The following is a 21,795-nucleotide window of genomic DNA, read 5'->3' as shown; positions in this document are numbered from 1 at the left end:
AAGTCATATGTTAGGAATAGCAGAGCTTTATTCATTCCCTTTGGGAAGAAGATTTTGGTCACCTGGAAATAGCTCTAGGTCAATTCTCAGAAAATCAATATGCTGAAATTTAGTTCCACAAAAGCCCCTCAACCTTGCCACCTCCCACTGTCCCCCGGTCTCCTCCTCAATCTCCAGCTCTTCAGCTTCAGGGAGACGGGCAGAGTACATTTCCTCTAATACTGTTGTGAAGGAAGGATAAAAACTGGTCAATTGAGACTAGAGAGCTTAAAGAAAAGGTGAAGTCAGCATATTGGTAGTTTAGTAAATCGGTTATTCAGGGAATTGGCCACTTGGCAAGTCAGCTTTCTGCAATTGGCTGTTCCTGAAATCGGCCCACTTCCCCCGGAAACACTGCAGAACTTGGGGGCAGAGGCTGCCCTCGGGCCTGCCTAGAACAGGACTGCACTTGTCCCGTCTGCTTCCTACAAGCCATGGAGATGGGGACATTGCCCTTGCAGGAAGCTGGGACTGAGCCCAGCCACTCACAGGCTAGGTCCTAGGGGTGAGAAGGAAGAGAAGGCAAGAGTGAGAGGGAGGTCCCCCCCTTTGGACTCTGGCTCAGCGGAACCCAAGTGTGGCCCAGCAGCTGAACCTCTTTGCTGGCCAGAGCCAAACTAGACGTCAGTCAGGTGCTGCCTGCCAGACCATCCTAGCATGAAAGAGGTGGTTTCAGGGTGTCATGACTTATTGCATGAGACCACAAGCTATGTAGAGTCATCTTGTGGGGTGGTTATGAGACTAAACGTACATTCCCTGTTTAAACTTGCATGTAAAATATTCAGCACAGGCATGTTCACCATTAGTAGTAGTATTGTTTTGACATTATTACTAATATATCTTTAAAATATGGTAATACTTATCACAGTGCCTATAAATGGTTGATAAATACCATTTTCTTCTTTCATTTACTGGATAACTTTGGGTAGAGGCACTTAGCCACTTCTGGAGACCACTGTTTCTTCTGGGGGTACCTGGGGCATCTCTTGCTTTCTTGTAACTTCAGAAGCCAGTCTAGTCATTAACCTCAATAGAATATAAATCAGCATAAAGACAGCTGTGGAGCACTGCTCAGTCAGTTGGGCAACTTCGCTATTCTGCCTTATAGGTTATCAAAGCAAGTCGGGTTATTATAGGAAGACCCTGTAAATTGTGAAAATTATGTTCATGTGGCAGTAGCCGTTTAGTGGAATAAAAACCCCAATGATATATTGAAAGAGAAACAACAACAACAAAAAAAGGAAGGCAATAAATTTATGCCTAGCAACTCTACGAATTGCTTGTTATATATTTCCTAGGAGTTAAGATAAGAACATGAGTTTATTTTTGTACAGATCCTATTCTAAAATAGTGCCCTAGTACTTAAAAATACCTCAGTAATTCATTACTTTTTTGATAATGTGTTGCAAGTTCAGTAGCACACATTCACAGTCAGTACATTTCTGTTGCAGTATCTGCTGTATGAGCAAATATTGAAGGAGTTTGCAGACATCTGCTTTACAGTAGGGAGATAGATGATCCAATTGGATGTAGCCCATATGTGCAGTAAAGTCTGGTTATAGGAAATTACAGACTAAAAAGACCGTTGTTGTAAATATGCACCCCTGCACACAGTAAGGTTAAGCAGAATATCTGCAAGACAAATTAATCATTACAAAGAAGACTAACAGTTATATTTATAGTTTAAAAGCAAGAATAGCAGGGACTGGAAACTAAAACCAACCCAGTAGCCCAAATGATAATGCCTCCTTCCCCATAATGGGTGAAGTCCAGGCCCCTGAAGGCACACATGGAGCCAGAGCTTGGCAGTGTTATGTGGCAGCCAGATTTCTGAGAACACTGAATGGGGGGCTTTTTCTGTAATACCTAATTTTAGATGGTAACTCTTAATCATTTAGGTGATTGTTAGCAAGTAGCCCTAGGTAGTATGTTCACAGGAGGTCTTGCATTTGGGGTTACTTCACAGCTGAGCAGAGGACACTCACAGGCTCCTGGGGAGGTGAGCCCCCAGTGTTAGGAGAGCTGCGCCTGTGTGTCCATGGAGGCTTTATGCACAGGGAAAACAGCAGGGTGGACACCAGTGAATTAACAATGGAGATTTAGGGGTAACTTTGACAGTGTTTGCTCATCTGTATTTTCTGAAACTTTTTGCAATCAACCTGTTACTTTTGGTTAATTTTTAAAAGAGCTTCATCCAACTCCTCAAGCCCCTACAATAGAACAGCACAAAGACTGATGTCACCACCTCACAACCCTGTGGGAGCTGAAACAATCCCTGATGGGGAGGAGATGTAATGTTTATGAATAACTCTGTCTGCAGTTACTCAAGCTGCTGAGATTAAATGACAAGAGCAGTTGTTGTTCTTTCAAGGCATGAACCGAACCTCCGTTTAGGAAACATATTTCCCCTCCCTGCTTCACCACTGCATCCTAGGTTCGATTCAAAGCCATGGAGGCAGCAGCGGTGCAGCTTCCTCTGCACAGTAGCTGTGATTACTGCTTCTCTGGATCTTCTCTTTTTTTTCTAATTTTTATTTATTTATTTGGCTGTGTCCAGTCTTGGTTGTGGCATTCGGGATCTTTCATTGTGGCACACGGGCTTCTCTCTAGTTGTGGCGTGCAGGCTCTAGAGCGCGTAGGCTCAGTAGTTGTGGCGCGCGGGCTTAGTTGCCCTGCGGCATGTGGGATCTTAGTTCCCAGACCAGGGATCGACCCCGCATCCCCTGCATTGGAAGGCAGATTTTCAACCACTGGACCACCAGGGAAGTCCCTGGATCATTCCTGTAGAAGGGTTAAAGGCTTTGGGATTGTTTAGCTTGAAGGCAAGAAAGCAGAGGTAAGACGTAACTCATTTCATTATACTTAAATGAAAAGTAGAACATGGGGAGGTAAGCTGGAATTGGTACAGGGAGAGTTTGCTGTTGTTTTCAACCTTTTAAAATTGTGAAGTACAGCACATACCTACAGAAAGGTACATAAAGCGTCAGTGTATAACTTAATGAATTATTGGAGAGCCATATGTGTGGCCAAGTCAAGAACTAGAACATCACCAGCACCCAGAGTATTCCTTCCCAGGCAAAACCCCTCCTCCCTCCCTAGAGATAACCACCATCCTGTCTTTTATGCAGCGTATACTATAGTTATTTTGCCTGGTTTGGGACTTTATGTAAGTGGAACTATGTATATGGCTTCTTTCACTCAGTGTCATGTTTAGATAATTAGCCACTTTGTTGCATGTGGTTATAGTTCTTTCATTTTTGCCGCTGTATAATATTCTATCATAGGCAAATGCCACCATTTATCCATTTTCCTTTTGATGAACATTTGGGTTGTTTCAGGTTGGGAGCTATTATGAATAATGCAACTACCAACTTCTTGTATGTGTATCCTGGTCTAGGAGTGGAATTGCTGAATTGCAGGGTGTGTACGTTCACACCTTTCCCAGGTTTCCTGTGGTGACTAGGAGCTGCTCTGCTTTCCCCCCTGCTCTGATCAGATGGTTAATGTGCCTGTTTGATGGATGGACAGTAACTCACTGCGGGTTTGCTGTGCATTTCCCTAACATGATGCGATTGAGCACTGTTTCTTACGTGTGCTGATATTTTTAATTTCTTCTTGTGACATTCCCGTGTCACTGTTTTGCCCGTTGTTTTTTCTACCGAGCAGTCGGTTATTCAATCAACTAACTATAACTCTGAAGGTCACTATGCAGGGGATGTGGGGATGTTCCCTGACCCAAGGAGTAGACTTTACAGATCTAAAGGCAGATACATAAACAAGTAGTTCATAACATTGTGATAATCGTTGACGCATCAGTCTTCTCCACTAGGCTGACTGTTAGCTGAAGGGACAGGACTTTTATTTGTGTCATGTCCTCAGTGCTTTACACAGTATCTGGCACACATTAGGTGCTTAGTAAAGTCTCTGTTAAATGAATGAATGAGGAATTTTTGGAGGATGGTGAAAGTGCTCTAGTAGGGGTAAGTGTTGAATAAGAGAGAAGCACAAAATAAGGAACCACGAATTGCACCCACTCCCCCACCCAGAGTGGGGCAAACTTCCCTAGGAGGTAATATTTGAAGCAGATCTTGAAAGACTTTCACCAGAAGCAATGGAGGAAGTACATTCAAGGCAAAGGAATAGAATGTGCAAAGGCATGGAGAGGGAAAGTACATGCCACACTAGAAATGAGAAGTTGGGGAGGGGGGCTAACAGTTAGAGTGAATGGAGTGAGAGGACAGTGAGAAAGGGCATCAGCTGGAGACAGTGCTGTTAAGGGACTGCCTTGTATATCTCATAAGCAGTTGTCGACTGAAAAAAATGCACAACCTAACAGTTGAGAGTCATGTTTTATTTGGTGGACAAAACTGAGGACTTAAGCCCAGGACACAGCATCTCAGATAGCTCTGAGAGACTGCTCTAAAGAGGCAAGGGAGGGAGGCCAGGATATATAGGAGTTTTTGCAACCAAGACCAGGTAGTCGGAACATCAACAGATTACTGTTAATTAAAGAAAAACAGATATATCCTGTGTTTTCTCATCCTGAGTTTCCCTCAGGGCTCACCGTCGTGGTGGCTATAATATGATGGCTTGATGGCTGCAACATCCTTTGTTTACTGATATGGCAGGCAATATTTTTCATTCACACAGTGGGGATAAAATTGAAATTAAATACAGAAAAAGAAATTTCTCACAGATGAGGGAGGAGGGGAGCTGTTGAGCAATAGAATTGATCTACAGAATCTTTTCCTAGACATCTTGGACAAAACAGAGCAGATATATAAGCCTGATCATGAAGTCCATTGATAACAAAAGTTATCTTTTGGAAAGCCATGGTGTAACCTGAGCAAGTGTAGAGTGACTTTCCACAGTCAGACCTGGATTTAGCAGCAGCATGGTCCCAGTGGAGCCTCCATTTCCACATCTGTAATTTGGGAATAATGCCTACCTGGCAGAGGTGTTGTGAAGATTAAGGAGATAAGGTGGGTCTTCCCTGGCGGTCCAGCGGTTGACTCCGCACTTGCACTGCAGGGCGCACTGGCGCGTCCAAAAAAAAAAAAAGAGAGAGATCAGGCCTGTAAAGGATTTGACCTTTGCCTGGATGGTGGATGCTGAAAGGTGGGATGGTTTTATGATATAGATCATTTACTGTTCAGTTGCTGGTATCATTATCTTGCTACTATATACTGGCTGTTAAGTGGTCGCGTCAGTTAATATGCTAGAGTATGAGTAAAGTCCACAGTGAGGACGTCAGTCATCTGAAGAGCTCGCCACCCCTCCCCCCCCCGCACCCCGCACTGCCACATTAGAGACACGAGGTCACGTTAGTGTGGACCTGGGAGTAAGAGGACAGAACCTCAGGCTGTTTCTCCAGCGCTAGGCTTCGCAGGGTGGCTTTGTTCTCCGTTTGCTTTATCCCATGTATTCCTGAGAAGGCCATGAGGGGAATAAAGAGCTCAGTTTTTATAGCTGTTTTCCTAAAAAAGAGTATCTTGCCCAGTTCTCATGCAAGGAAGGGATTAAACTTGTTACCCGCGTGAAACCAGATGGCTCACGCTAGCTTTGCCCAAGCCCCGCCCCTCTGCCAAACTTTCCAAAGAGGGAGGTCCTTCTGAAGAAACGAAAGTGAAATTGAACCGGAGCCATTTCACAACCCTGCTCCCTGCCTGCCTGGGCTTGTTGTAAGTCCAGAGGCGCCTCTTGTGACTTGGAGGCCGACGACCCGCGTTGGGAAGGGTCCCCCCTCGGGGAGGGTCACGGCGAGCGGACCCCAGGACATGCCTCGGGCGCGCCATGGACCCGAGGCAGGTAAGCCGCTGGGGTCAGAGCCCAGAGCGGGCCACCTGCAACTTGCTCGCCCTGGCTCATCGTATACCTCCCTACGCTCCTGTGTTCATGCATGACATATGTGCGTTGTGTGTGTGTGTGTGTGTGAGAGAGTGAGAGTGTGTGTGTGTATGTGTTTTCTTGCCAAACAAAATTTATGTTCTAGGAATTTAGGAATTTGTATCTTGCTAATTAATTGTGTTGAGCAAGGCGTGGAAGAGGGTTTGTGGGGAAATTGCACTCCCCTCCCCCCTTCTGAGGAACAAGGCCTGAGACCAGGTCAAGACAGTTCCCCTCTGCTTTTCTGCTAGGACCCCACGGCTGCCCACGCCTCCTTTAGCCCCACTTGGACAACATGCTTTACTTTTAGCGTCTCTGCTCCTTCTTAACCTGTAGGAGAAAGTTTATAGTGGCTTTATTCATTATCTCCAAAAACTGGTATATCAAGATAATGGAAAACTGGTCGGCAAAAAAGGGCAGGAACTATTGCTATATGCATCAACATGGACGAATTTCAGATTCATGATGCTAAGCAAAAGAAGCTGGACTCAAAAGACTGCATACTGTATGAATCCATTTAGATGACATTCTGGAAAAAGCAAAGCTAGAGAGACAGAAGACAGATCAGTGGTTGACAGGGGCTGTGTGTGGGGAAAGGAATTGATTGCAAAGTGCATGAGAAAACGTTTTTGGGAAATGGGAATGTTCTACATCTTGATCTGAGTGGTAGTTATAAGGCTGTGTGTGCTTTGACTCTATATGGTCAAAACTCACAGAATTATACACTAAACAGAATACATTTTACTCTATGTAAATATACCTCGATTTTAAATATATATAAAGTATATGTACACAAGTACATATATATGTGTGTGGTATGTATACATACATATGTGTGTGCATGTGTATATATATTTTTCCCTTCTTTAAAAGGATTAGGGACACCTGACTTACAGGAAAAGCATTTCTTTATGCAAACCAATATATTACCCTTTGGAGCCCATGTGGTAGAGGTGGGGGGCTTGTCTCTTAATCCTAAATATATGAGAATAGATTAAAGTGAAACTTTGCAGAGCAGTGAATGTTAAGTGGCTTGTTACATAGTTTGTATAGTACATAGGCATGAAGTTGGGTGAGTGGAGATGTTGAGGGATTTAGGAATGATCACCATGGAGGTTGGTTTCTCACTTTCTTGGCTCTCACCTGCCATGCAGTGACTCTCCTCCAAATGGCTGTTCTCAAGTGGTGGTTTGGCTTGGTTTCGCTTTTAGGAGATTTTAGGGTGTATAAAGAAAAAATTAATAATCTCCCTCTAATTTTTCCCTGAAATAACTATTGTTAACAAATTCGTGTATCCTTTTGAGTCCTGTGAACCAGGCACCCACCGTCTGTATTCACATATACCTCAGCCCCAGGTGGGGGTAGGGGGGTTGTGTGCAGCAAGAGGAGAAGAAAAGAGATGGAATACGTGTCTAGCAATGTCTTGTTCATGCAGACATTGGTTCAGGATCAGCTTTGTTCTAGGTGCTGCCTTAGGTGCTAGGGATGCAAAGATAGCTGAAGTGTAGTCCTCGTCCCCCAGGGGCTTACTGTCGAGTTGACTGCAGCCCCCCATCAATACTACATGGGGAATATTAATAGTGGAGAGCTGAGAATAATTTCTAGGGTACCTAATATTTGTTAATCACCTTTCAGACACTACAATCTATATGTGGTGCCATTAAAAAAAAATCAGTAGCTATGATAAAAGGTAAAGTAAGTGGTGTTAACAGGTGCTGGGTGGGAGTTCAAGGAGAGGAAACTCTCATGGGGGCGGCGGGGGGTGGGGGGGAGTCGGAAGTCTCCTGAAGAAGGTGGCAGTTAGAGAGATCTGTAGTGAGTTGTCATAGGTGGCAGTAAGGGGAAAAGCAGGCAAGTTGCACTGGAATGTAGAGGGATGGAAAGATGAGAGGCACTTGTGGTAGCCCATGTGAGAGGTAATGAGGGTCTAGAAAAAGACCCTGGAAAAAGACATGTTTAAGAGAAAAGATAGAGGTGGTAGACAAGATAGGACTTTGGCACCTAGCTGATGAGGTGTGAGAGATGAGGGAGAGAGGGAGGAAGGCAGGCAGGCAGAAAAGATGATCAGGTTTCCAGCCTTAATAACTCAGAGGAGAATGCTGCCATTAACAGTAATAAGAACAGCAGGAGAAGGGGCTGGATTGAGGGAAAAGATTAATTTAGTTCAGAATGCGTGGCGTTTGAGGTAATGGCAGGGTATCTAAGGGGACAGACAGATCGTCTAGGCATTTGAAAATTCAGGTCTTAAGCTTCAGCACAGGTGGTAGCCAAGCCATTGGAGGAGAATTTTTAAAGAAGAGAGCTCAATCCACATTGAGTCAGCGCACGTCTATTGTACTGAATTGACCACCAAACGTGTGAAAACCTAACAGAAGTTCAAGAGCAGGAATTCAGCGTGGTGAGGCGGTATCCTCCTCCAGCACCATTTGGAACCTTTGGAACAGAAAAAGGGGACAGGAGGCCTTGGGTGGTGAAGGGAACTGACCATGAGATCCAGGCTGAATGAGGAGGTGTGTGAAGCCAGAATGGAGACAAACTAGGAGTGGCTGACCTGCAGCTACAGGGGTGGAGGTAGAAACACAGAGAAGTTGTTGGCTGAGAAGAGCAAGTCTGCAAACCGTGGCCTGCGGGCCAAGTGCAGCCTTCCCCTTGGTTTTGTAAAAGGAAGTTTTACATTTTGCCTGTAGCTGCTTCTGTGCTACAGTTGAATGCCCCTCCGGCCCTTTACAGAAAAAGTTCACTGACCCTGGAAAAGTTTCAGGGTTTGAGGTTTGATAGTGGCCCGGCTCAAGTAACAGTGAGATTGAATGAGGAGCCGCACAAGCCACTTGTGTGGCTGAAAGGTGGAGGTGGCCATCATTGGAGCCGCACTAAGGAGATGTGCAGCGAGCATGCTGTGAGCTTGCCCAGCAAGAGTGCTAAAATCCCCTCATTGTGACTGGGCGCAGGGGTTGGGGAGTAGAAGGCTGAAGTTATTGAAGAAAGGGACGCAGCTGCCTGCAGGTCCCTGTAGCCTTCAGGAGAATCAGACAAGGGGAACGTGAGCATGAGGAATCGTTGTTCCTAGATATGCAAGCCCTGGGGACGGGCAGCAGGGTATTTATTGACACCCTCAGGGTCCCTTTTGTCCTTAGAAAAAAGACACATGGTTCTCGTCCTTCAGTGTGGTGCCCAGGCTTGGAAGGGACACTGGGCACTTCTACCCAAACCACCAGGCTCCCCTGGCTGTGCAGAGTTGGCAGCGTCTCTTCCTGGATACCTCGGCCCTAGCCTTCCACACCCCTTTAGCTACTTCCCAATAGCCACTTCCACAGCGTGTCTTTAGAACTCGGTTCCGTAGGCCACAAGCTACGCCATCTTCTCTCAGACCGCCGCCCGTTCACCAGAACGGCGAGCGCTGTGACTCTACACGTCTTGCGTCCTGCTCTTCCATCTCTTCCCACTGTCGGGTCCACAGGTAGTACTTAGGAGGTGGGCGGGCCCCCCTAGCTAGGTCACAAGCCCACGTCTCACTTGCCTTCTCAGCTTATTAGGAATCACGTGCAGCCCTCACACCCACCCCAGGCAGCGGGGAGGGACAGGCTCGCCGCTGCAGTCCCAATTCACTTTCTTTTCCATCTTCTTGTTCTGCAGGGGTGTTCCCTCAACAGATACCAAACCCATCCCGTTCAAGGCTATGAGCACAGCAAGCTCAGACACCAGCAGCCGGGGCTGGGATCTTATCCTAATAGTTTCCGGCTCCAGCAAATAGAGTTTCTCAAGGGGCAACTCCCAGAAGCACCCCTAATTGGAAAGCAGGCACCATCACTGCCACTGTTCCTTCCTGGACTCGGGCCAAGGTTTCCAGGACCACCTGCCAGAGGCGGGTACCTTCAGATCCTGGGTGTCCCCAGGGGCGTGCCTCTCAGAAGTCAGGTGCTCCCAGGAGGGTTCCAGCATCCTACCCCACGTGGCTGGGTTCAGCCATGGAGAGGTGTTGATACGCTCTCCTCACGTTTCCAGGAACTGACTATCAGCCAGGATCAGGAACAAAGGATCTTAGAGCTCTTGGAGGAGCTTGGGGAAGGGAAGGCCACCACAGCGCTTGATCTGGCCAGGAAACTCCAAGCCCAAAAGAAGGAAATCAATCGAGTTTTATACTCTCTGGCAAAGAAGGGTAAGCTGCATCGGGAGGCAGGAACGCCCCCTTTGTGGAGACTTTCAGTTCCGGTTCAGGCTTGGAACCAGCCCAGCCAAGTAGCAAGAGCAGACAGTCATAGCCAGGGAGCTCCAAGCTCAGACTTCAGTTTGGAAACTGAAGACAGAAGCCTCACATCTGGCTTGAAAGATCCTCCTGAGCCTCTCGACATGGCTGAGATCAAGGAAAAGATCTGCGATTACCTGTTTAATGTGTCTAACTCCTCTGCCCTGAATTTGGCTAAAAACATTGGCTTCACCAGGGCCCGAGATGTGACTGCCGTGCTGATTGACTTGGAAAGGCAGGGGGACGTCTACAGGCAAGGGACGACCCCTCCCATATGGCATTTGACCGATAAGAAGCGGGAGAGGATACAGATCAAGAGAAACACGAACAACGTTCCGGAAGCCACTCAAGCTGCTATCCAGGAGACCAGAAAAATCTCAGAGCTCCCCACCTGCAACTTGCCTGCGTCAGATGCCTCAAACAGCATGGACACCACAGAAAAAGTGGAGAATGGGCAGGAACCCGTCGTAAAGTTAGAAACTAGGCAAGAGGTCACACCAGAACCAATAAAACTGAAACCACCTGTTCATGACAATGGCCCCTCCAAAACAGGGTATGTTGACTTTGAAAATGGCCAGTGGGCCACAGATGACATCCCAGATGACTTGAATAGTATCCACGCGGCACCAGGTGAGTTTCGAGCCATCATGGAGATGCCCTCCTTCTACAGTCATGGCTTACCACGGTGTTCACCCTACAAGAAACTGACAGAGTGCCAGCTGAAGAACCCCATCAGCGGCCTGTTAGAATATGCTCAGTTCGCTAGTCAGACCTGTGAGTTCAACCTGATAGAGCAGAGTGGACCACCCCATGAACCTCGGTAAGAGACCACCCAGGATTTGTGCCTAAGGTTGGGGTCAGGCACTCTTGCTCCTGATGGAGTCTCTGCTGACTCGTGAGCAGTGCCAGTTGGTGGCCCCTGTCTTTTCCCTCTTTTTTCCTGCCTGTGGGCTGAATCACCCTTGTCTGGCCCTTCCTCCACATCTTGAACAGGGAATGTAGACCTCGGCCCAGCCGAAATCTTGGCTGAGCAAGGGGGAGGTTGGCAGCCTTGGCTAAAACGAAGCTTCTTTGGAGATGATTAGCTGCCATGCATCAGTGTTATGCCTGCCTCCTAAGGCCAGAGGTAATGAAGACTTGACGCCCTTCCCGCTCCCTTCCATGTGCCGTCCTCCCTCCCCCCGAGCTGAGTCCCCAGGGGGTGCAGGAACAGGTGGGTAGCGGCAGTCTGCACACAGAGAGTAAGGGTGGGTTGTGCTGCTAAGTAGCAGCGGGTCCAAACCGCACCTCCCCACCCGCTCCTGCTCAGCTCCCGTAGGGAAAGGATGCTGTAGAGTGCACGGCTGCCTGCCTGTTGAAGGTGGTGGTTCTAATTTTACACACCGCCTCTGCACAGATGGGTGGGCTAGCACTTGCTGCTGCTCCTAAGCTGTGAAATCAGAAATTACCTCACTCAGACAGCTGGCCCGGCCCCGCACCATAGGCTCTTCCAAGCCAGCGGACAGATTGAGGAAGACAGGTGGGCCCAGGAGCTGCTGCAGGGCCTAGCGGAGAGCTGAAACCACTGCAGCTGAGTGACCGCACGCCAGTGAGGCCAGCACAGAATCCCACTAACCTTTACATTAACCGTAGCCTGGTGTCTGAGGGTAAAGGATTCCCGGCGGTGACCCTTCCTCCTTATTCTGTCTTCATGACACTGAGATGGCATTGCAGGAGAGCTGTTAAGAAGAGGGGGTGCGTCTGTCCAGAAGCTGACAGGGCCAGGACTGGTGTGCTTCTGTCTGGGGTAGAGACTGGATGGCTGTCATTCTCTTTCTTCTCCCACCATCCCCCTTCCCAGAGTTGGGGAACAGCAGTGGGTTTTTGTGGTTAACCTTTCTTTGGACTCCAGCTATAAGAAACATTGATGCCATGCTCAAATATTTCAGAAGACCCAGGAAATAAGAAATTTGACCTACTTTTCTAAATGAAATCCCAGATTGAGCAAAGAGCTGAACAAATATGAAAGCTTGAACAGAGGCTGTCTAAGCTAAGTCCAGGGGCCTAGAACAAATGCTTTTTGGTTCTCTGCATAACAAGGGGAAATTCCTTTCATCTCAGGCATCAGACAAATAGAGCTGTAGGATGACTCAAAAGAAACCATGAGAGTGGTGTATCTCTGAGGGTAGGTTGGGGACGAAAATAGGCCCCCAAAAGGGGCAGGTATCTGATCCCTGTAGGTGTCTGGGGAGTGTGAGACTACACTGTAAGAAGCCTTCGCTTTCCTTAGGAGCTGCCCTTGAGGTGGCCAAGTCTACCACCATTGCTTTAGGGTAAAGCCTCTTTGGTTGCTAACAAGACTGTAGTGGTGATTTTATAGCTCATCATTTTTTGTACAGACTTGATCTTAATTCATTGCTAAAAGATAGTGGGTTTCCCTTGAGCTAGTTTCCTATCACCTGTGGCTATGTTTGCTCTAATGAGCTTGGAGAGAGAGTCACTGGCTGCTTTGTTTCCAAAAAAATAGGAACAGGCTGAGCCTCCAAAGGGACAGGAGTCCCTTGGCCTATCCTCCATCTCCTTCACAAGTCAACAAGCCCCTTAGTGTAGCAGGAAATTCCAGGGTGAAGATCTCTTTGGAGAGGGCAGAAGGGATGGCCTAGACTAGTGTTCACACATCTAATCACTTTCCATCAAGATTTAAATTCCAAGTTGTCATCAGTGGCCGAGAGTTTCCCCCAGCTGAAGCTGGCAGCAAGAAAGTGGCCAAGCAGGATGCAGCTATGAAAGCCATGACAATTCTGCTTGAGGAAGCTAAAGCCAAAGACAGTGGAAGATCAGAAGAATCATACTACTGTTCCTCGGAGAAAGACTCAGAGAAGGTAGGCGTCCTGCCCTCTGGGAGGACATCAGTTCACTCTCCAAGTCTGTGAAGTATCAGAACTTCACGTGACCCTCTTGAAACAATCTCAGCCTACCCAACCCACTGTCTCAGAGTCAGCTTCCCACTCTCTCCTCTACCCGGCCTCACCAGCCCACCTTTCCTCTTCTCATACCCAGCTCCCCTTCTAGTGCCCCCTCCCAACCTAACTGGAATTGCAGATTTTCAGGGTTGAAAGAGACGTTAAAAATTATTGAATCCAATCTCCTCTCTTGGCAGATAAGAAATGAGACGAAGAACATTTAAATAACTACTGTTTCCTGCAAGGCCTAGAAAATCCCCACAACCCTCTTCCTTTAGAAAGCCAGCCCCAAACATGCAGTTGACCAAAAGAAATTCTCCCATCCCCATTCCCTCTGCTGTGATGGAATAGCCAGTGTTTTCTCAGTTTGTTTTTGTTTTTGTTTTTGTTTTTGTGTCTCTCATTTTCTCCAGACTGCAGAGTCCCAGACTACCACTCCTTCAGCAACATCCTTCCTTTCTGGGAAGAACCCCGTCACTACATTGCTTGAGTGTGTGCACAAGTTGGGGAGCTCCTGTGAATTCCGTCTCCTATCCAGAGAAGGCCCTGCCCATGACCCCAAGTACATCTCTTGTATCATGTATCTCTGCTGAGGTTTTCTCAAAAAAGAGAGAGATACATTTTCTTCTTTGCCTCCTCAGAGATGGCAGATTATTTCACTGAGCAATCACTCCTGTTTTCAATATGGAAAATGGGGGGCCTTGAGAGCATGGTTGCTGCTTGTGGAGCAGAGAATCTGGGATTAGGTGTTCAAAGGGCAAAGCAGGGACCAAGCACAAGGGAGATACACGGCTTGGAGGTTACTGGTGGTGGGACTAAAAGGTGCAAGACCTGGGCGTACCTGAGAAGCTCTCTGCTCTGAGGCTCTGCAGACTTACATGTTCAAGAGAAGGGTTCCTGGAGGAGGTGAAATTAGGTTGATGCTTAAAAATGTTGAATAGGGGTGAGCCAGGCTAAGAGAGACTGGGGGCAGGAGGAGGGTGAAAGGCACCGGCTCTTCAAGGCAGAAGTGACTGCGTGAGCCAAGGCACAGAGGCGATGTGTGCAAGGCAATTACAAGTCGTGAAGGATGACAACCTGACAAAGGCTAGGTAAAGCTCTTCCATCAAAACCAGTTAAATCCTCTCCTTTCATCTCCTGTCAGGTTCCAGTACTGCGTTGCAATGGGAACCCATACTTTCCCCACTGCCAGTGCCCCCAGCAAGAAGGCGGCAAAGCAGATGGCTGCAGAGGAAGCCATGAAGGCCCTGCAAGGAGAGGCAACAGGTTCAACATCTTCTGATGACCAGGTGGGGCCATTTTCCACTCAAAAGATACAGGTCATTTTTAGCAACTGAGCGGCTTAGGATTGCCCGTGAGTCCCTCAGAGTTTCCGTTAAGTGTTTATGATTCCTCCTTGTCTGGCTGATTCTCCTTCAGCCCGGAAGTATGAACACGGAATCATTTGATAACTTGGAATCGGTGATGCCCAGCAAGGTCAGGAGGATTAGCGAGCTCGTCAGATACCTGAACACCAACCCCGTGGGCGGCCTGTTGGAGTACGCCCGCTCCCATGGCTTTGCTGCTGAGTTCAAGTTGGTCGACCAGTCCGGACCTCCTCATGAGCCCAAGTGAGTGTTCCTGTCCTGGCTACAGCCGTGTGTCACAGGGTGGGGACAGCTTATAACCCAGGGAAAGAAAGGATGTGCATTAGCTGTGAATGACAGGAGGGGCATGTTCAGGGAGCCCTGTCCCCAGGGCCTCCGAGAAGACACTAGATCAGCCATCTTGAGAAGACAGCCACTCTTCCAGTGAGCATGAGCCTTCTAAATTTTTTTAAACTAATTTTAATTTTTATATGTACATAGGAAATCATTCAAGCTGATTGAAAAAATGTGCAACAAAAAGTCTCATTTCTATCTCAGACTTCTAGTTTCCCTCACCAGATTCATACACTATTACCAGTCTCTTGAGTCCTTCTAGAAATTGCCATGTACATATTAGCACGTTTTCCTTTCTCTTTTTTATTTATATTTTATTTATTTATTTATTTTATAAATTTATTTATTTATTTTTGGCTGTGTTGGGTCTTCATTGCTGTGCATGGGCTTTCTCTAGTTGTGGTGAGCGGGGGCTACTCTTCATTGTGGTGCGTGGGCTTCTCATTGTTGTGGCTTCTCTTGTTGCGGAGCACAGGCTCTAGGCCCACAGGTTTCAGTAGTTGTGGCACATGGGCTCAGTAGTTGTGGCTCGTAGGCTCTAGAGCACAGGCTCTGTAGTTGTGGCTCATGGGCTTAGTTGCTCCACGGCATGTGGGATCTTCCTGGGCCAGGACTTGAACCCATGTCCCCTGCATTGGCAGGCGGATTCTTAACCACTGCACCACCAGGGAGGCCCTCTCTTTGTTTTTTAAAGTAAGTATATATCATAATCTTCTGTTCTACCCCTTGACTCCTTTACTTACCAGTGTGTCTTAGAGGTCATTACAAATAAGCATGTATATATCTACCACATAATGCTTCATTGAATAGATACTTATAATTTTTAAGTTGCTTTATCAAACAAGAGATGTAAAAGGTCTTCTTAAAATGGACACCCAGGGCTTCCCTGGTGGCGCAGTGGTTGAGAGTTTGCCTGCCGATGCAGGGGACACGGGTTCGTGTCCCGGTCCGGGAAGATCCCACATGCCGCGGAGCGGCTGGGCCGTGAGCCATGGCCGCTGAGCCTGCGCGTCTGGAGCCTGTGCTCTGCAACGGGAGAGGCCACAACGGTGAGAGGCCCGCGTACCGCAAAAAAAAAAAAAAAAAAAAAAAATGGACACCCAGCTACTTACCACCTAGTTTAAGAAGGAAAATGTTGTTATTTCTGTTTGAAGCCCCACCATGTGTAATTATTTAACTAACTTCCGGTGACGTTCAGGTTGGTTTTGGTCTTACTCTTAGAATCACTCCTGCAGTGAATATCCTTGTACTGTATGTCTTTGCTTACATGTACGAACTTGTCTATAGTATAAATTTTCAGGAGTGGAATTTCTGGGCCATGAGTTGTGTACATTGGTTTTTAAGGGTTTTTTTTAATAGGTAATAGATTATGCAAAATAAAAAATATTATTCAAAAATAAAAATATAAAAAGCTCATTCTCACTTTGACCCAGCTCTTACACACACACACACACACACACACACACACACATACACCATGTAGTAACTTTACATTATTATACATCCTTCCAGAGTATCTTTATATAAATACAAGCAATTATATTCCCCCCTTTTGTTACACAGAAATACATATATGCATTGATTTCTAGCTTGCTTTTTACACGTAAAAGTATTATCTTAGAAAATTTTTCATGTAACTTTATATTCTTTCTATATAAGTACAAAGTATAGGGTTCCAGTGTACGGCGTTTATCATGATTTATTTAACCAGTCCCTACTGATGAATACTTGAATTGTTTCCAAACTTTTGGTATTATAAATAAGGCTTCAATGAATAACATGTATATGTGCATTTAAAATTTTGGTAAATTTTGCCAAACTTTCTTCCAGTGAAATTTTACCAGTTTCTGCTTCCACCAACGATGTATAAAGAATCTCTTCCTCTACACCATGAGCATTCTAAAATGCGAAAAGCAGTATCTCAATGTAGTGCAAAGACTAGTCTACATTAAGATATTTATTATTATTATTATTTACCATATTAATAGGTCAAAGGAGAAACACCACATGATCATCTCCAGAGATTCCAAAAAGGTGTGTAGTAAAATTCAGCATCCATTCAGATTAAGAAACCAAGCTGTTAAGAAAATAGAAATTATTGAATACATCCTTCACATGATAAAAATACAAGTCTGAAGTCCAAAGTCAGCAGCTTACTTATTGCTGTTCCCATTCAAGTCAGGAGGAAGATGTGGATGCCACTGTCATCGTCATTTAATATCATTCTGGAATTACCAGCTAATGCAGTCAGTTTAGAGAAAGAAGTAAGTGTAAAGAGAGGAAAGGGGAGGTAAAGTTATCATTATTTGCAGATGATATGATAGTATACCTGGAATATTCATGAGGAAACTGAAGAAATGTTAGAGACAAAGGAGAATTTAGGAGAGCGGGGGACTACAAAGTGATGTATAAGAGTCAAGAACTTGTCTGTATACAGTAATAAGCAGTTAGAAAACGTAGTAGAGAATACCCTATTTGCAACATCAACTAAAAAGATAAGTGACCCAGGCACATTCCTAATAGGGAATATGTAGGCTCCACATTAAGTAAAATGCCAGAAACCTGGGGACCATCTCCCCTATCCCCTTCACCCCCTTCAGCCAAACCATCCTCAAGTTCTGCTTATTGAACCTACAATTTCTGTCCCAGATCCCTTCCTCCTCTTTCCGCCTCCAGTGTCAGCACTGTCTTCTCTCACCTAAACCAGGCAGTAGTCTCCTGGTCTCCCTACTTTATTCATTCAACAGATATTTATAGAGGACATTGTATTTGTTAGAACAGGAGTCAGACATCAATCAGTAATCATGTAAGAAATGTAAGATCTCATACTTGATATGTATTATAAGGAGCTTGAGCTGCGTGATGCGGTGAGAATCTACATAGCATGACTTGACTCAGTAAGAAGAGGGGAGAGGGCTTCCCTGAGAAGTGGAGCCTAAGCTGAGATCTTAGGGATGATCAAGAGACAGGGAGGGTTCTAGGCAAAGGAGATAGTACCCCCAAGTCCACAGAGCTGGTAAAGAGCTGCAGGAAGGCCAGTATGGGTGGAGCAGAGAGCACAGTGGAGGCCTGATGCTAGATGAGACTGGAGGGTCGACCTTGTGGGTGGGCCATGTTATGCTCCAGCCACACAAGCACTGGAGAGCCATTGAAGGGTTTTAAGTAAGGGAGTGTCACTTGCCCCCCACCCCCACTTTTGTCCTCTTCCTGGCATTTTTTTTTTTTTTTTTTTTTTTTTGGCCGTGCCATGCGGCATGTGGGATCTTAGTTCCCCAACCAGGGATCAAACCTGTGGCCCCTGCATTGGGAGCTCAGAGTCTTAACCACTGGAGCCCCAGGGAAGCCACTGGCATTTTTCCTACTATTTTTTTGTACTACATTTTCTCTTCTACTCTAAGAAAATCATTTCAGACCTTTGCCTCTTTCTTCAAATTTCCACAAAACCCCTCTTTCTCACTCTGATGACCTTACTTCACACTTAATTGAGAAATTAGCAATAACCAAATGACAAACACCTTACCTTGCCATCACCAAATCCACCTTCCTACTTCATCTGTACATTACATCTGTACCAGTATGCAGGAAGCATCCTTCCTCGCATTCCTGTGCCCTGGATCCCTTCCCTCCCGTGCTCTCCTTCAGTTATCTCCCTCTCTCATCATCAGTTGCTCCCTCTGTTGGATCATTCCCATCAGCCTACAAACATGCCCGTGCCCATCTTCTAAAAGCCTTCCATTGACCCCACATCTCCCTCCAGGTACCACCTCATCTCTCTGTTCCCCTCACAGCCAAACCTCTCAAAAGAATTGTTTGTAGTCAATGTCTTCATTGTCTTCACTTCCTTAATTCATTCCAGTTGGGCTCTTGTCTCCAGCATTCCACTAAAAAGGCTAACCACTTGCCATATGTGGTTACTGAGCACTTGAAATGCAGCTGTGTGACTGAGGAACTGAATTATTAGTTGTATTGAATTTTAATTAAAGTTAATAGCCTCGTGTGGCCAGTGGGTATCACATTGGACCGTGCAGCTCTAATGGATTCTAGTTGCACAATTAACAAACTTTATTTTATATATATATACATATGTATATATATTTGTATGTATGTGTATGGATATATGGATATATGTGTATATCTTTGTGCATAAGAGTTCATACTCTTTTCAAACACATAGAACACTCATGAAATTCTCCTGGATCCCTCAGGTCAAGATCCTACGTGGTTTGGCCCCCATCCCCTCTCTTCAACATCTATTCATGTCGCTGTCCTTTTGCTTCGCTGAACCGTTAACCCACTGGCCTGCACAAGCCAGTCAGCACCATCAAAGAAAGAGGCAAAGGCATTCAGCTACTTAGGATAAGCAAGGGATAGTGAGAAGCTCAGTATGGCTGAACATAAAGATTGATTCCTTTCACTGCCTGAGCTGATGGATAAATCTTGATACTGAAACCTTTGTTGTATGCAGTTGGATTATCCAAAGCTGGGTTCCCCAAAGCAGATTAGGATCTGGTTAAAAGCTAGTATTCTTGAAACCTTGTCTGGTAGCTGCCCAGGCTGTTTTGCTCCATCATGTTCTGATGTGTTTGTGGAGATCCCCAGCCAGAAAGGGAGGGGAACTGCAGGGCCCCTCAGCAGCACTGCCTGCCTCCCTGCTTCACCAGTGCCCAGGGTACACTCCACTCCCCTTAGCCATCACAAGGCCTCCAGGAATCGAAAAGTAACTCCGCATAAAGGTGTGGTTCCCTGAGCTAAGGCTGACCTTGACTCTGACTTCTCCAGGTTAAGTCCTCTTGAGCTAATCAGGAAATGAATGAAGAAATGGAGTCAGGTACTTAAAAAATCAGACAGAGCATTTAAAAAGTGATGCAAGCAGGGAGAAAGTTACTCCCTTCTCATTTTTGCTTTAGTTAAGAAGAAAGTCCACACGTGGTGTTAGTATTTCTTTAAACCCTCCCTAATACTTGCTAAACTATGATAAAAGACAGGCCTAGAGCCTTTACAAGCAATAGAGTCTTGTCAGAATTTAAAACATGATTTTTATCATAGTCAGTTTTACAGCCACCTTCAGTTCATGGCAAGTGATACTCATTTTCCATTTACAGTAGTGATATGAAGTGTCCTTTTAAAACGTGTTTACATTTTAAAAGAGTCAACTTAGAGAAAAATGTTAAGTAAGTAATACTCCAGGTGATATCTGGATCTAGCGGAAATCACACTGTGATTCATGAATATCCGAAGTCTGGGAAATGCTGCCTTAGGAACAGAGCTGTCAAGAGTGATGGGGCCACATGTTGGCAAGACTGGCCGCATCTTGAGCGAAACCAGCCCTTTTCTGGAGCAGCTGTCGGGGTAAGGTGCTTGTCTTTATTCCCTGCTTCTCATCCCCAAGGTTCGTTTACCAAGCAAAAGTTGGGGGTCGTTGGTTCCCAGCCGTCTGCGCACACAGCAAGAAGCAAGGCAAGCAGGAAGCAGCAGATGCGGCCCTCCGCGTCTTGATTGGGGAGGACGAGAAGGCAGAGCGCATGGGTTTCACAGAGGTAACCCCAGTGACAGGGGCCAGTCTCAGAAGAACTATGCTCCTCCTCTCAAGGTCCCCAGAAGCACAGCCAAAGACAGTTAAGACGTCTACTTTTGGTGCTATCTTTTTTGGGGGTCCTGCTAACTCCTGTCTGGGTGGAGTCAGCTCTTAACTTGCTATCATGTGAACTATTCCTTGGCTTTAATATTAGCTTCAGTAGAACCTAGAACTGGGACACTAGACGTGAGAGGGGGAAAGATGACCCACCAGTCCAGTAGAACTCGACCTCCCTGCCCACTCTGAAACACGGTGGACATAGACGAGGCTCGGTGGCCCTGACATGGCCTCCTGTCCCCACAGCTTCCTCTCACAGGCAGCACCTTCCACGACCAGATAGCCATGCTGAGCCACCGGTGCTTCAATGCTCTCACCAACAGTTTCCAGCCCTCCTTGCTTGGCCGCAAGATCCTGGCTGCCATCATCATGAAGAAAGACTCTGAAGACCTGGGTGTCGTGGTCAGCTTGGGGACAGGTAAGTGGGCTCTGAAATGTGTCCCAGCTCTCTATCCCCCGCAGTGACTGGAAGCACCTCCTCATTCTCTCCTGGGGTCCTGTATGGGTGAATTTAAGGCAGAGAGAAGACTTTCCTTGTATTTCTTTTTAGCTACAGTTAATTCAGAGCAGGGAATGAATTCTCATTTCCTAGTGAAAAGAATACAGGAGTCAGGATCTGATCAGTTGAGGCTGTTTCTGCCTTCAAGCTTTAAGAACAAACAGCCTCTACCCTATCCATCATCGTTTTCCTTTGGAAATTTCACATTTGCTTTAACTGCCTTCCCAGGGAATCGCTGTGTGAAAGGAGATTCTCTAAGCCTAAAGGGAGAAACCGTCAATGACTGCCACGCAGAGATCATCTCCCGGAGAGGCTTCATCAGGTGAGTGAGATCGCAGGGCGTGGCGGCTCTGACACCCCCCTGACGGGCAGGTCCTCGACCCTGCAGTGTCAGCCTTTGCCTCACCTGTCCATTTGAACCTGTCTTACGGGATCAGTCCCTTCTGTGACCCAGCTGCGTGCCCCTACTCAGCCTGCTGTTGAAGAGCTCTTTTTCTGCCAACTCTGCTTCAAGCCCTTTTTTAAAAGCACATAATGACTTCTTGATCTTCAGTGCTGTAGGGATGAGGAAGCCTTCCATCTCCATTTGAGGACCTACAAACAAACCCATTGCCTTGCCAGCTTTCCCCTCCAGTTCACTTTTTCTTTAATTTATGAAGGGAGAGAAGCAGCAGCCTCCTACAGTCCTTGAATCAGTTTGTTCCGCCCTAGAATCCCTGCAGCTGCCAGAGCGAGAAGCTCTTGGCAGAAATGGAACTGACCTGAAAGGCTAACTTAGCTTTAAGAAATGCTGAGGTCTCCCATGGAGAATTTCCCACCAACTCTTTCAACCTGAGAAAGCCTGAAAGGTCTGC

The 21,795-nt window shown here is 46.4% G+C and overlaps 1 protein-coding gene across 7 annotated transcripts in view; it reads left to right on the top strand.

Annotated features, from left to right (window-relative positions):
• ADAR (adenosine deaminase RNA specific) overlaps nt 1-21,795 on the top strand; it is a 40,434-nt gene that overhangs the window by 12,247 nt on the left and 6,392 nt on the right. The window contains exons 1-9 of one of the 7 annotated variants that reach the window (XM_032626318.1): nt 5,657-5,847; nt 9,559-10,988; nt 12,846-13,029; nt 13,524-13,672; nt 14,255-14,399; nt 14,530-14,720; nt 20,200-20,347; nt 20,689-20,860; nt 21,170-21,263. In XM_032626318.1, coding sequence (XP_032482209.1) covers nt 5,833-5,847; nt 9,559-10,988; nt 12,846-13,029; nt 13,524-13,672; nt 14,255-14,399; nt 14,530-14,720; nt 20,200-20,347; nt 20,689-20,860; nt 21,170-21,263 — 2,528 coding nt within the window. In that variant the 5' untranslated portion in view covers nt 5,657-5,832. Of the gene's footprint in view, nt 1-5,656; nt 5,848-9,558; nt 10,989-12,845; nt 13,030-13,523; nt 13,673-14,254; nt 14,400-14,529; nt 14,721-20,199; nt 20,426-20,688; nt 20,861-21,169; nt 21,264-21,795 lie in introns of those variants that run through there. The other 6 variants (XM_032626308.1, XM_032626298.1, XM_032626344.1 and 3 more) reach the window with 6 other exon arrangements.

This window comes from Phocoena sinus, chromosome 1, assembly GCF_008692025.1.
Source record: "Phocoena sinus isolate mPhoSin1 chromosome 1, mPhoSin1.pri, whole genome shotgun sequence".
Taxonomy (NCBI): domain Eukaryota; kingdom Metazoa; phylum Chordata; class Mammalia; order Artiodactyla; family Phocoenidae; genus Phocoena; species Phocoena sinus.
Note: the sequence above shows the minus strand (reverse complement) of the source record. Positions and strands in the feature narration are given on the sequence as shown.